The sequence below is a fragment of the Chanos chanos genome, chromosome 12, assembly GCF_902362185.1.
Source record: "Chanos chanos chromosome 12, fChaCha1.1, whole genome shotgun sequence".
In the NCBI taxonomy this organism is placed as follows: domain Eukaryota; kingdom Metazoa; phylum Chordata; class Actinopteri; order Gonorynchiformes; family Chanidae; genus Chanos; species Chanos chanos.
The window spans coordinates 4,215,052-4,232,383 of record NC_044506.1 but is presented as its reverse complement, the minus strand read 5'-3'; the positions used below and the strand labels follow the sequence as shown (position 1 = coordinate 4,232,383).

At 38.2% G+C, this 17,332-nt stretch overlaps 1 protein-coding gene across 1 annotated transcript in view; it reads left to right on the top strand.

The window, feature by feature from the left end:
* Positions 1-16,406, top strand: part of LOC115825533 (IgG receptor FcRn large subunit p51-like) — a 28,570-nt gene extending 12,164 nt beyond the window's left edge. The window contains exons 2-7 of the mRNA XM_030789317.1: positions 7,139-7,393; positions 7,534-7,809; positions 8,110-8,385; positions 15,111-15,365; positions 15,486-15,767; positions 16,099-16,406. Of these exons, the coding sequence (XP_030645177.1) occupies positions 7,139-7,393; positions 7,534-7,809; positions 8,110-8,385; positions 15,111-15,365; positions 15,486-15,767; positions 16,099-16,406 (1,652 nt within the window). The remainder of the gene's footprint in view (positions 1-7,138; positions 7,394-7,533; positions 7,810-8,109; positions 8,386-15,110; positions 15,366-15,485; positions 15,768-16,098) is intronic.
* The last annotated feature ends 926 nt before the right edge of the window (positions 16,407-17,332 follow it).

Below are 17,332 nucleotides of genomic sequence, written 5' to 3'. Positions count from 1 at the left end.
TTTTACTTACTTACAGAATCAACTCAAAGAATGTGAGACTCCGACGTTGGAAACAACTGGATGATTCTCCATCACAAAAAAGAGTATCCCTTACTCTTGTTTCTGACTGGTCTCATTGTTTTGTTACACATGTTTATTAATTTTACCTGCCATGGAAGCAGGAGAAATATGAGATTTGTCCCTTGCACATCCACCTGTCCAAGGCCTCTGAGCCTTAAGCCTGGCCTCTGAAGATTCTCTCTGAAGTGTACTCTAATATACCTCACTATAGCATAAGCTTTCAAGAATAACAGCCCTCTCTTTTCCCCACCAAATAATACACTACTCATATGTTCTCATAGAACCGCACATTAAAACAGATGAGCACTTTTCCCAATCTCAGCGTTTTTCTCTTTTGTAAGATTCATCATTTCAGTTCATATTTACTCATGCTTTTGTCCCTCAGTTACGTTTCTAATCTGTTAACTGTGAATGGGCATATTACATTTCAGAGCTTGAACTATGTCAAATTTAAGGTGTCATCATATGATGCACTACCTTTTATATTTGCAATGTGTTGCCTTATACTTTGGCAGCCTTTTTGTTGTAGTAGTAACAGTAGAAGTAGTAGTAGTGGTAATTATCATAAAAGTTACATTAAAAAGTTATAAAATGTATAGATTTATAAAATGCATAATTCATGAAAATGTATAAGCTTGTAAATCATGTTTCTGGTCCACATTTGGGTGCCACGGCCTCTCCATGACACCCAAAAGGATCTCACTGAGAAGCAGGACTCAAACCGTCTGAGTGCCATCCCCATGATAAAAAGGTCAGAGAGAGTGTCCAGATTTGGTGATTAACAGTGTCAGTGGCTACAGACAGCTCAGGCAGAAAGAAGATTGATGACTTGGTGGTTGTCCTTGTCGCCCACAAGTTGTCCACAACCATGAGCAGGCCAGTGTCTTGCAGATTATTCTATTTCAGAACAACATTAATCCGGTTAAAGACAGCCTGTTCAGGGGTTTTAGACAGAAACAGGAGGAGAGAGACTAGTGTGAATCTCTATATGTAATGTATTCAGTGTTGGTTTCTTGAGCAGTGGAGTAACCTGAGCCTGCTTAAAAATGATGGGGAATGTTCCTGTTGTGAGTGACATATTGATGGTGAAAGCGAGTGAAGGGGGAAAAGTGGGAGTAATGGCCTGTAGAAAATGAAAGGGTGGAGAGTGTAAGGGGTAGGTGTTGGGTGTATTATTAAGAAGAAGTCTGGAGATTGTTGACATGTTAAAGATTATACAGATTATGCAGAGATAGTATTTCTTCTGCATTTTAACTGAGTGGCCTGTTTGTTTTACCATTTACAAGAAAATAATATTGACTTCTGGGACAAGGCTACTAATAGCCCAGTATGGTTCACTTACGCACCATCTCAGTGACGTTGAAGGAGACAATTCGGCCATCTTAGAGTACTCTTTTTCATTGGAGACATATTTATTTATTTATTGATGATTATTTATTTACTTTATTTACTGAGCTTTAAAGAACCTCTAAAAACTGGCTTGACAGCACAATCAGTAGACCTGGGAGGCAAACAATCAGAAAACAAACAAACAAACAAAAAACCAAGTTATTACACACTAAAAACTTATGTGTGACCACTTCAAAAATCTGTTCCTGGTCTGTACTCTCAAATGTTCCTCAACAGTGTATAATTTGTTTAATTTGCTTTGGACAGTTTAATACAGCCTATATGACACCGAACTGAATGGAATACTAGACATGACAAAAATAATAAATATTAGATGAGTCAGAAACATAATGGTTAAAAATGAAATTAATAAATGCAAGGACAGATTTATGTATGCTAATAGACTTCATGTATGTATGTATGTGTGTATGTCTAACCGATCCATAAAATCACTAAAATGTTTAATTGTCCCCCCTCCCCCATTTTAGTAGTTTTTATTTTCCTTTTTCTTTTGTTTTTCCTTGCCTTTTCTCACTTGTGGTATGCCTGACCGTGATTTCTTTTTCTTTTGCTTTGTTTTGTTGACAGTTCATAAGACTCTGTTTTTGTACAACATATAAAGCATATAAAACAACAAGGAACTGCTTTTTTATTATTTGTCATTGATTTGTTCTTTTGATAGGTCTACTTAAGTACATTTAATATCAGATATTTTTAAAAGTAATAGTTGAGTTGTTTTGAGTTACTTCAACTTTTTCTTGAGTCATTTTCCACACGGGTATCTGTACAACACTGACAGAGACACTTTTTAAAAGTTGTCTTCTTTTACTTTCTCTTTATACAGTCCTGTTGTTTCCTGGGCGTGTAGTTTGAAGACTGAAGATTGCGTGAAGACTGTAAAAATGAAGAACATTATGTGCCTCTGTGTTCTCTTAAACGCTCTTCAAAAATCATCTGGGTGTGAGTGTGTTATAATCTTAAAATTTAACACCAACATAAATAATCTACAGAGTCTCATCACATATACTACCTCGGGCCACTTTTCTGAAGAGCCACAAATGCATACTCCCAGGTACAGGTACGTATATCCCATGAGACCAGGTTGTAAATGATACATATTTCTAGCCTCTCAAAGTCTCAAATCCTAGTGTTGCGTTAAATATCGCTGTGACTTAATATTTATTGCACACCGATTATGAATGAACTAGATAGATTTTGCTTCATCTGTGTTCTATGTTTATGTAGGCTGCACAGAATCAACACGTTGGTGTCCAGAAAAGAGAAAAAAACAAAAACCTCTGCTTCACTAGGTAAATAGAGCATGACTGCTTGACGTCTTGTTGTTTGTTTGTTTGTTTGTTTAGCAGTCATCCAGAGATCGGGGATCTCTATTTTTTAAACATTTAATTGATTCATATAAAAGATTTTAGAGAAGATTATAGATAGAGAGAACAACAAGTGTGTTGAAAGTACTTTCATACAGAAGAAACTTTTATAGTTGTCTTGGCAACTGGTTATAGTACTTAATTATGGGTGCGCTGTAGTAACTAGTGCATTCATGTGTCATTACATTACATCTTCCTTTCTTTGAGTCAGCTAGACATTACTGAAGGGGAAGAACTTAAATTAAACCCAGACATAGCCAACAATGAAAATACTGAAATAATAAAATAATTTCCTGTTGACTGTCTATGTCTAAGCCTCTTCCACATTTGAATAAGAAATAAATTGTTCAGTCCTCTTATAAAAGATTGATGTATCCCTTTTCAACCATTTTAGTCTTGAACTTGGAACTTAAATGAACTGGTGGGGTCAGGAGATGCAGATGCCTCCTATTTCTTGGAAAAACCCCTCTCTCAGCACAAATTAAGTAGGATCTTGGAGTGTTACTCTTTTGCACAACTGTAGCAGCAGTGGTCTAACCATTCTCACTGTCAAGCTAAAGTGCTACAGAGTCTCCAGGCTTCAGCTCAGGCAATGGTCTGCTGGAGTGGTGCTTATCATAACTGTGTTTCTAGTTGGCCTTTGTAAGTACAACCGTATAAGTACAACCGTAAGAGTATTCTTTTTTTCTCGGGTGACTTCAGTGACCTTGCAGGTAAATTCACAGCATGGTGTCTGGCCAAGACATCTCACCACCTTTTTCTTCACTGCTTATATTTCAGCTCCAACTTCAAAACCTGAAATACAAGAAAATTCAGTTTAATCTATTTACTTCTCATAAACAAAGCCCAGCTGACTTTCTGTTTTACCACCCACCCACAGTGGGAAAGTGCTGCTGGAGGAGTTAAACTTAGCACAGCAGAGCACCACCTTATCGATTGCGAACCAATAGTTATTTTTCTTACGATTTTTCCATTTAAGGACTATGAGCATTTCAAGCTAATAAAACCAACCAAACCAAAACCAACTATGCCACAGTCAGTAAGTGCATGAGTTATGAAGAACCAAACAAACGCCATGCCTGGTTTGGGTTCTTATACACAATAGGTGACGATTTCTGTGCAATTGCAAAGATGCAATGGAGGACTTTAAGTGACATGTGTTGTTGCAGTGACGGATGATAATCGGGTATTCTTTTTATTAGGAACGTTCTGAAAATAATTTAATAAAGACAACTATCCACAGCCTAAATCACATGAACACTCCAACTGAATTCACAGAGCCACCCTTATTTTTTTTTCTTTCGCTTTCTCTTTAACATCCTACAGTCCTGCGTTTCTCGGAAGTGTTAAAATACAGGAAATCAAGAGCTCAAAATGAGGACATTTTTGTGCTTCTGTATTGTCTTAACATTTCTTCAACCATCTTTTGGAGGTGAGTGTGCAAAAATCTTAAAATTTCACACCAAATTAAACATATATGTTTGATGACCTCTGCCTGCAAGTCGCAAATTGGTCTTAACGTCGTGTTAAAATCAGGTGTGACGCCATATTTATTGCTAATTACGAATCAATAGCCTGTTTTCCCCCACACTTGTATTTTAGCCTACGTTTAAGACGACTTTATGTAAAAAATAGTTTATTCGTCCATACAGGGAAAAAAAAACACATAGTGGCAATAAGTAAAGCAATTCTAATGCATCAGAAAAACACCTTGATTTCTCTCCATGATAACACTGAGGCCAGAATTGTTCCACTACAGGGCTCTTAAGTTATTTTCAAGACGGTGGCATGTCTCACTTAAAAATATTTTTGATTTTTCAGTATTCTCGCAGGCCATTATCTAAGTGGTCTGCAGGGCCGGCGCCACGGAAGGGGGGCGAAAGGGGTCTCTGCCTCTCAAATATAATTTTTGCCCCCTCAGTTTTAACTGTAGCCTTAAGCCTGGGAGACGAAAGGATAGCGATATGTACCGCAATAGACACTTCATCAATAGCAATACGAAAACTGTTCGATAGCATTTTCGATAGTTTGACTTTAATGCATTAAATGCAAACCGCCAGAAAAGCACCTAAGGAATACACAAATTTCAGTTGCATTAACAAACCCCAAACATGTGAAGTTATGCGTAAGTATGGGATTCACAAATAACCAAATACTTGATCTTTTGGCACATCAGCACTATCCGGACTTTGAAAAGATTGTGCAAGAAACTGTCTGTTCTGAAGAAAGAACCACACAGACTTGGAGGAAACTGCCTCTTTTGTTACGATTTTATTCTCGTAATGTTATGATTTTTTCTTGAAACAGTAGGACTTTATGCTTAATAAATTACAATTTTAAGCTGTTTTCTCGACTTTTCTCTCAGTTACGACTTTATTCTCGTAATATTGCAACCTTATTCTCGAAATCGCACATTTTCCCCTCAATATGGCGCTAATACTCAGTCGTACAAAATACAGTGGTGAAATTCAACCTTTTTTCTCCTGGTAATTATTAAAAATAGATCATTAAAATGATCAATAATTATGGATATCGACTGAAATGAGACATTTATCGTGATTTTTCAGCTATATTGCCCAGCCCTGAGCCTAGTCATAATTTACACGTTTGCCCCCTTGCAAATCTCAAACGCCTCCTCAGTCCATGCATCCTGCAGCCCGCCCTGCTGTTCTGAGAAGAAAATGAAAGGTGATATCACATCGGAGCAGGTAGATCTAGCTTCTAAGAGTCACTGAGGTGATATGAGTCCACTTGTGGAGTCAACCCAGGAAACACAAAGACATCAGATAAAATTTGTGAAGATTTACTGGTGATTTAGGATTACCAGAAATTCAAGTGCAAAATACTGCACAAAGTGAAGAGTAACGACTGACAGGGAACTCGAGACAGGATTACTTTAGGACTGGACGCTAAATAATGAAACACAAGAAAGTTAAGTTCTCTAGACAACAGATAAAAATGATGACCGAATAAAACTAATAATCATGTGAATTAAAGTGGCGAAGCCTGGTGTTGTCGTCCATCTCCCTCTGGTGGTCAATCTGTGAAATGACACATTGACGTTAAATTGGTTGAGTGACGGAGTGCAGTAGGAGTGGTGAAGACAGGAGAGTCGTAACTCAAGGCAGTGGTTCTCAACTCCAGTCCTGGTGGGCCACTGTCCTGCACGTCTTTATTTTAACTCTTCATTATCACAGTTAATCGAGATGATCAAGGGCTTGATGATTAATTGATCAGTGGAATCAGGTGTGTCAATCCTGAGCTCAGGAGAGTTAAAACAAAGAAGTACAGGACAGTGGGCCCTCAGGACTGAAGCTGAGAACCACTGCTCTTAGGTATTTATGCATTAAACATTGTTTAATCAGTAGAGTTTATCATTCTGTCTTACCTACCTAAAACCTTGCACCTTACACTGTTTCCCCAATTATCTTTTCCAATGTTATCCAAACTATGTGCTGCAGAATTGAAGCTCTTCACAGGTAATGTTGAGATAACTGGCCCAAATGACTACTTTGCAATTGTCCTGCAGTATTCAAAATTTCTTCTATTCAGATTTTGTTACATGCTCTTTGTCAAGTATGTACTCAGATTTAGCAGTCTTAAAAATGCCTACAACAATAAAACCATAGATAGTTAGCTACAATGCTTCAACCAACTCTGTTGAAATAGCATGAATGTAGAATGAATGATGCTGCCACGGTTACACAATGCTGATGATTTTCTGTTAAAATAGATGTTTTTTTATATTTTAAACCAGGCAAGCAATCAGTGTTACAATGTGTTGAGTAAGATACAGTGATGCTGAGAAATACAGATGAGGTGAAAAGGTGTGACAACCAACCCCTGTCTCTGCTACTTGTTTAGTGCAGTCAAAAAAAATACTGGTAAATTCTCCAGGGTAGCTAGAACCCATGCAATCTGTTTACTGTACTCACGTTTGCAGACACACACACACACACACACACACACACACACACACACACACAGGGCTCTAGCCAGTGTTTTGTGCAGCATGGAAAATTTATTTTCATTTTGAAATGTATTTTTCTTTAATTAATTGCAGTTAAGGTCACAGTCTTGTCTCATATATTTAACCAAAGTTAATTAGGTTAAGTGCTGTGATATGGGATTATAATGTCTTATAGTGAACAGTGTGGACAGTGTCACAGTGAATTCCTTTACATTTTACAAAAGTTCATTAACAAATGTTGCTTTGTTGGGTCACAGTGTGTTTTCATCTTTGGGGGTTGCAGGGGTGTAGTCTATGGTCATAGTCTTATGGCAAATTCTTTTATATTTTACAGATGTGCATTCTTTGCACTTGTATCTTGTTGCATCCCAAGGCTTTGACTTGCCACATTACTTTGAGTTAATGACTGTGGATGATGTGCCAGTCTTCTACTATGACAGTAATATGAAAGGTACAATACCTGTCCCTGAATGGCTGAACAACACAATGGGACAGCAATACTGGGACTTCTTGGTTGACACAGCAGAAATTGACCAAGACCAAATAGTAAAAGGTCTGAAATCAGCCACACAGCAGTTTAATGTCACAGGTAAATGGCCTATTCCATTTTTATAAAAGAAAAGAAAAAAAAAAAAAGAAAAATTGTGGACTAACTATTTTTTAATATTGAATATTTATTATTCATTTATGTGATGAATTTGAACTTATAAAGACTTTTCAAAATTTTAGGTGCTTCCATTTATCAGGCCTACGGTGGATGTGATCTCCATCCTGACGGAACTGCACAAGCCTTTTTAACTCATGCATTTAATGGCAAGGACTTCGTAAGCCTTGATATTGAGACTCGAACATTTATAGCAGCGGTTCCACAAGCAGTCCTCTATAAGAGACTGAGGGAGAGGGATCAAACCAATCTTGAATTACTTGACTATTTCTACCGAACGAACTGTGTTGAAGGAATTAAGGAGTTCCTCCGACATGCCCCTAGCCTGCGCATGAAGAGAGGTAAAATTTCAAAGCTCACATTTGGAGTTCATAACTTATGTGTAAGAGGAGTAGAGCTGTTCTCTTTCACAAGCTGAATTTAACTGAGGAGAGCATGAAAAAAGGAAAACAATGTAAATGCAAAATATAAAGTGTAAAATATATAAATTCCAGACAGCTTTACTACAGCATCCAGTAAGTTAAGTTTACAACACAGCAGTCTACAAAGTGAACTAAAAGTATGCAACGAGTACTTTCTATATAAGACTGAGTAATTAAGTTTACATTTCTTGTTGGTGGTGTCATCTGTTCATTCCACAGTTCCAGAAGTCAGGCTATTTGAGAAGAAAAACTCCTTCACAGAGATCACGTGTCATGTGACTGGGTTCTACCCACAAACAGTGCAGGTTCAGTGGTTTGGGTCAGACATGCAGCCTGTGGTTGAGAGGATTATTGAAGGTGAAGTGTTACCAAATGGAGATGGTTCTTATCAGACAAGAAAGAGTGTTGTGATACCAGCAGAACACACAGACATACATCACTACAGCTGTGTGGTCCAGCATAGCAGCATATCTGGAAATATCACCAAGGCTTGGGGTAAGATACTGAATCCAATACTCATTTATCACTTAACTTTTGTTCCTGGGTTTGTCAGTTTAAATTTAATCCTGAAAACTGTAAATATTAACTTTAGGTAGGCAAACATATTCTGTCTCCTGTATGTGCTTCCCTTGAACAAAAATGAATAAGACTAAATTATTTTGTTTTAAATCCACAGTTGGTGAAAAGGACTCATCTGTTGTGTTTGCTGTGGTGATACCTGTTGTTTTGGGGGTTTTTGCAATGACTGGATTTGGACTCTGGTTCTGGCGGTGCTATAAACATAGGGGTGAGTATATTTGATCAATCTCTGTTATTCTTCATTTTTATGTGTTTTATTAGCCATTGACTAATCTGCAATTTTTCTTTTTTGCAGTTGGCATTCTGTAGAATTATTTATATTCATCACAGGTAAGTTTTCAAACCATATTTCCCCCTTCTATCTGATTGTTTTCTCAGTTTATCGTGTTTATGGTGTGAGAACCATTTCCTCCCTCCAACATTTTTCTTCTCCTTCCTTTTCCCTCTCTCATACAGTCATCTTACTCATGTAGGACTATTCTCATGTTGTGAATGAGTGACCCGCCTTCCCCTGCAAACAGGAGCACCTCTGTCTCTGTTTCCAACTGTGGGTCATCTGCTGTGTTACTAGAAGACCTGTGTGTTTTCTGTGTCAGAACAGAAGTACCAATCCTAAGTGCTCGGGGTTGAGTATGGAAGGGTGATTTATTTAGTGGCTGGTAGAGGTATGGGTTTTGTGAAAAAGGAGAGTCTTCAGGAGCTTCTTGAAGATTGTGAGCGAGTTCGCAGACCAGTTTGAGATGGACAGCTCACTCCACCATCGAGGATCCATGGTGGAGAGTTCACCAGTCAAAGAGTCCGATTAAAGCCTTTCTGCTGCGGGGTGGTGGAATCGCCAGACATTGTTCCTTTACAGACTGTAGTGGGCTGGATGGGACACGTCTTAATAACTGACCTGGTGCGTGGAGGAGCAGTTCGACTGGTTGATCTGAAGACCAGCATCGGGGACTTTAACTTGATGTGGGCAGATACAGGGAGCCAGCGGAGGCAGATGAGGAGGGGTCTGAAATGTGCCTGATCTGGCTGACTGAAGACCAGACGGAGGGCAGCACACTCTGACAGACATGGTCTGATGTTCCTGATATCATATACAGTTATATTAGCGAGGCCAGCCTATGCTGTCATACAGGAGATGGGGTGGTTGTGGTTGCGTATTGTGACTAAATGTTCTTACTTGAAAATAATATAGTAATGTTAATGGGCAGCCACTGTAAATCTCATACATCAAAAATTGCGAAGAGACTGAATGGACCAGTTAGTTCGCAGACACATTTTGTTGTTTAGCAGTCGTTCGGAGATTAGGGATCTATATATTTAATCAATTAACTCCCAAGGTGTGGATGCAGCTAATCAGCTAACATCGCTCAAGTGAATGCTCACAGTTGGAGAACCTCTGTTTTGAGTCGCTGTGTCATAAGACAGGGCATGACAGGTATATACTGGTTGTGATGTATGTTGGTGACTACAGGATCATACTGAAGGATATGTTCCTTTCTAGGAGCAGGCAAAAGCATGAGCACTCCTCAAGACTTGTTTCGAAGTTCAGGACTATCAGTGAGGTTTAGGGTAACTGCTTCATAGCCTCGTGTCACTCTGCGTTGAGTTGGCTGTCTTACACGCCCTTCAGTCAAGTGCTTTGAACTTTGGCATTTCGGTTTCAGAGAGAAGGTGATGGCAGAGCGTGTCAGACAGATAGAAGGGGCATATAAATGACCTATAAGTCAAAGTAGTCAGGCCCAAAATATATCCAGAAATCTTTGAAATTGACTTCAAAACCCCTCCTTTTCCCATTTTAAAAGTGATGAATGAATGTCATAGGCTGCAATTTGGGTAATTTACCTTTTGGAGGGATTTGAAATCCACTCCCTTCAAATTCAGGAAACATTGGATTTGGTCTAAATTCAGCTCTGTTGGTGTCTGGCATATCAAAAATGTCACAGTGTAATGGTTTCCTTCCAGTGTGGGAAATACATTACCATTAATCTAAAAGAGCATTGCTAGTTGTACAATGTTTGGAATTTTGAAAGTTCTCAAAGTTTTGTTGAAGATGAATACTATGATACTATTAGCACTGAACTGCATAAGTGCTGAATGTACATTTCCATTATATGAGGACAATGGTAAACAAGTGTACATAAACTGTAAGCTAAAAATGTGTTTAAAGTGTAAATAAACAACCACTTCCATTTTAGTTTGCCTACTCAGGGAGAACTCAACTTACTGATTCTTCATAAAGTAGACATACACTGTAGATCTATTGTAAGTCGCTTTGGTAAAAAGCATCTGCCAAATAACTAAATTGTAAATTGTAAATTGTAATCTACTCATCAGGTCTTTGTGGGCCTCTCCAACCCTTTCAGTCTCAAGTTCTACCAAATGATCTCGGTTTGTTATAGGTTATGTTTGCTGCTTTATTAATTAAACAGTCCAAATTAGTGAAATGAAAATAAAAAAAATGGCATAGTATTTGTGAAGATTTTGGACATACATTGGTCTTTTGGGACTTTTTTAAAGTGAAGTTATAGGAAGAGGTTTTTAGGAGTGTGTTTTGGTCACATGTTAGTGAGATAATAAGGTTTATTAAGTGGTGGGTTACCTGTGCCAAATAGATTGCTCTCTGTCTGCTTAATAGACATTTTTGACCTCTTGTATATTTTGAATAGGGTTTGCAGGAGTTCTGTTGGCACACAATAAATTCGATCAACATTCCAATCACAATTATGCAAAAATCGAGTGTTTGGGTGCTCAGGTCAGAGACACTGTATTTAAATACAGTGATTCTTTGCACGAACATTCTCTTGCAGCTCTTTTTCTCCCATTACAACAACTTGAAATAAACTTTACTCTTATTATACTCGAAAACCACATCTCTGCTCTTGTTTTACAATAGAGGACCTCTACAATACTTGCTGTTTCCCGAGGGATTAGGTTTTGGCTTCCTCTGTTTCCAGGTCTCCATCCGCCACCTCTGATGTTCCCCGAAGGTGGCACATTTAAGGGGCTTATACTTCATGAGCTACAAAGTACACTCAAATCCACAGAACCCATGAGGTTATATATCCCAATAAACAAAGCTGCCTTATGTCAATAGATTATCTTTCTAAATGTCATGTCTAACACCTGAAACTGAAATACCAAGCAACTGAAATAGCCTCACATATGTTAATAAACACAACACAATAGAAAAAAAGGATATTTAGTGAAACACACTGTTCATTACAGTCCCAGTTTGCTGTCTCTGACTATCTTAAAGCTCCTGTTTCTTTGTTTGTTTTATTGTGATTTTGCCCAAATATGTATTGATCATATGTATTGATAGCCTGACATAACCCGCCAGCACAGTAAGTAGTTTAGAATTTGTCAACGTTTGTCTGAACTGCTGTTTCGCGAAACAGCATTATCAAAATGTGATGATTGCAAAAGAGGCCAGTAGGTGTCACCGTGGAGACAAGTATCGGGTTATTTCGAAACTGTTTCAAATTTCCCAGCACGATTGCCTCGAATGATTCAATGTTTCAAGAAGTTTCGCTTTGCCCACCACTAATATTTACTTCTCTTAATATTTTTAATTATATTACTAATTTCATCACCCCCTTATTGATATATTGTTTCAATCTGCCTTTGTAGAACCAGCAGCAGTTTTTTCTTCTTTTTTTAAAGGTCACCTCAATGACCATAAACTGAACAATTTCAAACTCTAAACAACAGTCCATGCCGGGAAGCCCCGCCAATCTTCCGGAGTAGGCCTATAGAGCATGCGTAGTGCCAAGCAATGCTTGTGTCATTGATGCAAAGTAACTCATCCTCCTTGAATCAATATGTTGATCTAGTTCATCAGAATTTTTGTTGCTTGACATCAAACAAACAAAAACGATTCAGGTAACAAACACAATACATTCATATTATGCAAACATATTTTTATTTGTGTAACAAATAAACAAATGCCTTTGCTGAGTTTTTTGAGTGTATTACGGCTGAATTCACGGAGAAAGTACCCTTATTTAGGCTACAAAAACGCCATCTTCCTTCACTTTCACTTTCGAAAGCACTCCTACTGATTCTGGGATGCGTTGGAATAGAAGACGTTCAACATGAAGTATATGATATGCTTCTGTCTTCTTTTAGAAGTCCTTCAACAATCGTATGGAGGTGAGTGGGTTATAATTTTAAAACACCAGTATACATTTACACACATCTTTGACATCTGTGCGGAAGTCACAAGTTGGTCGTAAAGCCGTGATACAAATCGTTTTGAATCCTTATTTATTGCTCGCCGATTACAAATCAGTGGTCCAGGTACCTGTTTATCTGATTATTTACCCAGTCGGCATTTCAACGTTTAGTCAATGTCATGGATCAAGGTTTAATCGCTGCTGAATTCAGTTTCGATTCTGAAAATCGAATCAACGTTGATTTCGCGACTTTGTTTCAACGCCTTACTTTTCAACGTGGGTGAATAATGAGGTCCTGCCAGCTATTATCTCTATACTATAAACACAACTACATTTCAATGTTGAAGGTGGGTCACGTGTCCGCTATAGGTTGTCTCTCCATTCCCTGTCAATACTTGCTTTCCCCACACGAGAGCATCATCAGTGCTACGCAGTTGCGATGTGCATGTGCACTGTGGTTTTGTGTTCACTGTGTTCTCCTTCAGGAAGACAGCGAAGGCTTAAATAAATGATAAATTATGAAACTGATCTCAGAAAAAGCAAACAAACTATACAAATCATACAAACAATACATTAGCAACAGTTACAGATGCAGTCAACCCAGAGGAGATGAGGGCATGAGAAAACGTTTGTGAATGTTCACTGATGATTCAGGATTTCAAGAAATAAATAGTCCTGGGGAAGACCAAATCATAAGCAACATGTACAAAATATTGAAAGCAAAGAACAGGCGTGAGCAGAGAACTCAGGTGAACTAAATTGGACAGGTCTAATGGCGTCCTCCAACTCTCTTCCTCAGCTAGTCTGTCACATGACATGTTTGTGATAAATTTGTTGAGTGAAGGAGTGAAGTAGAAGTGATGAGGACATGAGAGCGGTATGGCGTTTCAGCATTACACATTGTTTTAATCAGTGCCGTTTGTAGTGGTAAGCACTGCCGCTGAGGCGCTGGTCGCACCAGCCTCTGAGACCTGGTTTATAGTACAAGGCTCACTGAGGACTGATCAGTCAAGCACGGCCACCTCCACCACGTGTAGCATTGTGATTGCCTCTAGTGCTCCAGGACCAAAACACTTCTTAATAACCATGTTAACAGACACAAACATATGTTCATTTGTGTTTAAAAAAAAATCTAGCATAACTATGTTCACAGGATGCACGAAAGGACAATGACTGACTGACCAACTGACAAGTAGTGATGTGTGTTAAGAGAGACACTGAGTCTTTGAGAACTGAGTGTATGGAATCACTAGACTAAAAGATTTGTTCAGTCTAAAAGATTTGTCAATGTAAAAGATTTGTCAGTGTAAAAGAACTGGTGACAGAAGATTTAAAACACGTCCCACTGACCCAAAAAACTGTTTACCAGTCCCCAGCAAACCAGTACAAAAGACGTGATGACTATGCAAACCATGTTGCTGACCAGGTGACAAGTATCAACTGCCAACTTCAGTAGCACGGCACCCATGGCAACCAATCAAATTTCTGTTCGAGCTGATCCCACCCCAGACCCCTCCCTCCAAACATACCAATGGTCAAATAATTTTAACTCTGAGGAATGGCCACAGTAGCCAGTATTTTCTAAGTAGCCATAATTACACCCTGCTAACAGTCTGTTCTAATTACACATTATTCTGTCACCTGCAGTTTGACAACCTTTTAAAACCAGGTCTGGGCTGTCACTGCTGTGAGCTCTTGAGAACATTCATGCAGGCAGTTAATGGAAGCAAAACAAAACTAGAGTTGAGTGCGATTTTTATGTTTTTCAAAGATCAAGTTAACTCTTCTGTTATTTTATTTATTTTTTTATTTTTTGGTACAAGCATCTTTTTGGCAAGCACAGATACCTGCAAACTGAATTTCTTTTTTAAAAAAGGGCAAAAACAAGAAAAGAGAAGAAATCATTTCAGTCTACATTCAGTTCAGTAGGTGAGCCATGTGGTAACTGGAAAAAAATTTAGCTGCAGTGAGCATGGTTGTCACACATCAAGACTGATGCTGGGCCAGTCTGACTAGACCATTTATGAATCATACGTATAGTTATTTAAAACTTAAAAAATAACACATTTAATGTATGAAAGAACTTAACCAACAGTACAGCACTTGCCAGTGAAGATAGTTCTAAAACAAACAAAGTCTAGATTGTGTGGAGTAGCCAATTAATAGCAAACTAGATTCACTTATTGAACTCAGTAGTTGTTATGTGATATGATTAGGCCTGGGTATTATGTATTCAAATTAAGTATGGATTATCTGCAACTTCAGTTTTAAATCTCTTATAACTGAGATCAGGTTCTTAATCTGTGGAACATACTACAATACAAAACATGGTTTACATTTTTTTTTCAGCTTTACACTAAACAGTACAGTACATAGTTTGAATGCTATATCCATTCTAACATGACATTAAATCTTTGCAGTGTGTCTGTATGATTGCATTCTTAGAATGAATTTTCTTATATTTCACAGATGTACATTCATTCAGTGGTATAATGGTTGCATCACATGGCTTTGACTTGCCAGAATATTTTCAAGTATTTTCCGTGGATGATGTGCCAGTCCTCTACTATGACAGTAATATGAAAAGTCCACCACCAGTCCCTGAATGGATGACCAGTACAGCTGCACGACAAATGTGGAGTTACTATGCTCACAGAGCAATTGTAAACAAAAGAGTTATAACAGCAGGTTTGATGTCAGCCAGGGAGCAGTTTAACTTAACGGGTAAATAGAATATTCCATCCCCCCAAAAATTGTAACTTAATACTTGATACATCTCATGAACACGTGTTCATGTTTTGAAGTAATGAATTGAAACTAATAAAGACTGCTCAAAAATTTTAGGTGCCTCCACGAACATTTACCAGTCTCAGACTCGATGTGACCTCCATCCAAATGGAACTGTGCGAGCCTTTTTAACCCATGCATTTAATGGCAAGGATTTTGTGAGCTTTGATATGAAGACAAAAACATTCACTGCCACAGTGCCTCAAGCAGTTTTCTATAAGAGGAAGAGAGAGGAAAATCAAGCCGACCTTGAAATCGTTGCTAATTTCTACAGAACATGGGGTATTGAAGGACTTAAGATGTTCTTACAGCACAACCCCAGACTGCAAATGAAGAAAGGTAAAATTCCAATGTTCAGATTTGTGTTCATGACTTTTTTCTTGCCTTTTATGGGATAGCATATAGAAGTCTTTGTTTTTAACAAAGAAACAGAGATGTTCGGATTCACAATCTGAAATTAACTGAGAAAAGTAATGCAAGGAAAAAGAAAAAAAGCAGTATGCATTACTAAATAGACTGCTTTAGTCTAATGCCCCATGGATGACGTTTACACTCCAGTAATAAATAAAAAAATATGAAAAACGTTAGAAGTGGTCAGACTTTCTTTATAAGATGGAGTAATCATGTTTACTGTTCTTATTAGTGGTGTTTTTGTTTGTTTATTTCACAGTTTCTGAAGTCAGGATTTTTGAGAAGAAAAACTCTGCCTTCACAGAGATCACATGTCATGTGACTGGGTTCTATCCAAGAACAGTGCAGGTTCAGTGGTTTGAGTCAGACATGCAGCCTGTGGTTGAGGGGGTTATTGAAGGTGAAGTGTTACCAAATGGAGATGGGACTTATCAGATAAGAAAGAGTGTTGTGATACCAGCAGAACACACAGACATACATCACTACAGCTGCGTGGTCCAGCATAGCAGCATGCCAGGAAATATCACCAAAACTTGGGGTAAGATTGTACTGTCAAGGGATGAATAGATTTTTTTATAATATTTTCTAATCATGGACTTCTCATTTCAAATTCTGTAAATGCTCACATTAGAATGACAAAATTTGTATTTTGTATGTGCTTCAGAAATTAATGGACAGAAATGAATGGCATTATTTAATTTTATTTCTGCAGTTGGTAAACAGGACTCATCCATAGTGATTACTGTGGTAATACCTGCTGTGTTTTTTTGTTTATTTGGATTTGGACTCATGATCAGGTGGTGCTGCAAACGAAATGGTGAGAACATCTGATTAACATCAGTTATCCCTGGATTTCATAAATTTTACTCTTCAGAAAAATTAATTAATTAATAATCAGTATTGTTTTCAATCTTGTAGATGGCATCCTGTAAAATTATCATTCATCATCACCACAGGTCAGTTTTTAAACCCCTTTCTTCCTCTTACAAGTGTTTGCTTCAATAATCTCATTTATGTGTGTTGAGGGGAATGTTCATAATATTCAACTCTCTGTCTTTTCACTCATACAGCTAGGACAAATAAAGAGTGGTATTCTTGGAATGAGGGTGAATCATCCTCCAGCACAAAAAGGATCACTTCTAACCTATTAGTCAAAGCTACTGAGGTGAGGTCAGGGGCCGATTTAGGCATGGCTGACATGGGCAGTCGCCAAGGGCAGCATCTTACCGGGGGCGGCACGGGGCGCCTGCAAAAAAAAAAAAAATTCAGAATGGTGACATTTGCACGATTCGTTTTCTATCTCTCATTTGCATGTCACGTCAGTGATATCATGTCACCGTGTGGGGGGCTGGGCTTTTTAACTGATCCATGTAAACCTTCGACGAGAATTAGCAGATACATGCTCTCACTCGTAAGAAAGGGAGTGTGTAGTTAGCCCAATCCACCTTATTTTAGGATTAATGTTTAACTCCTGGTTATGATGTCGCTCTGCA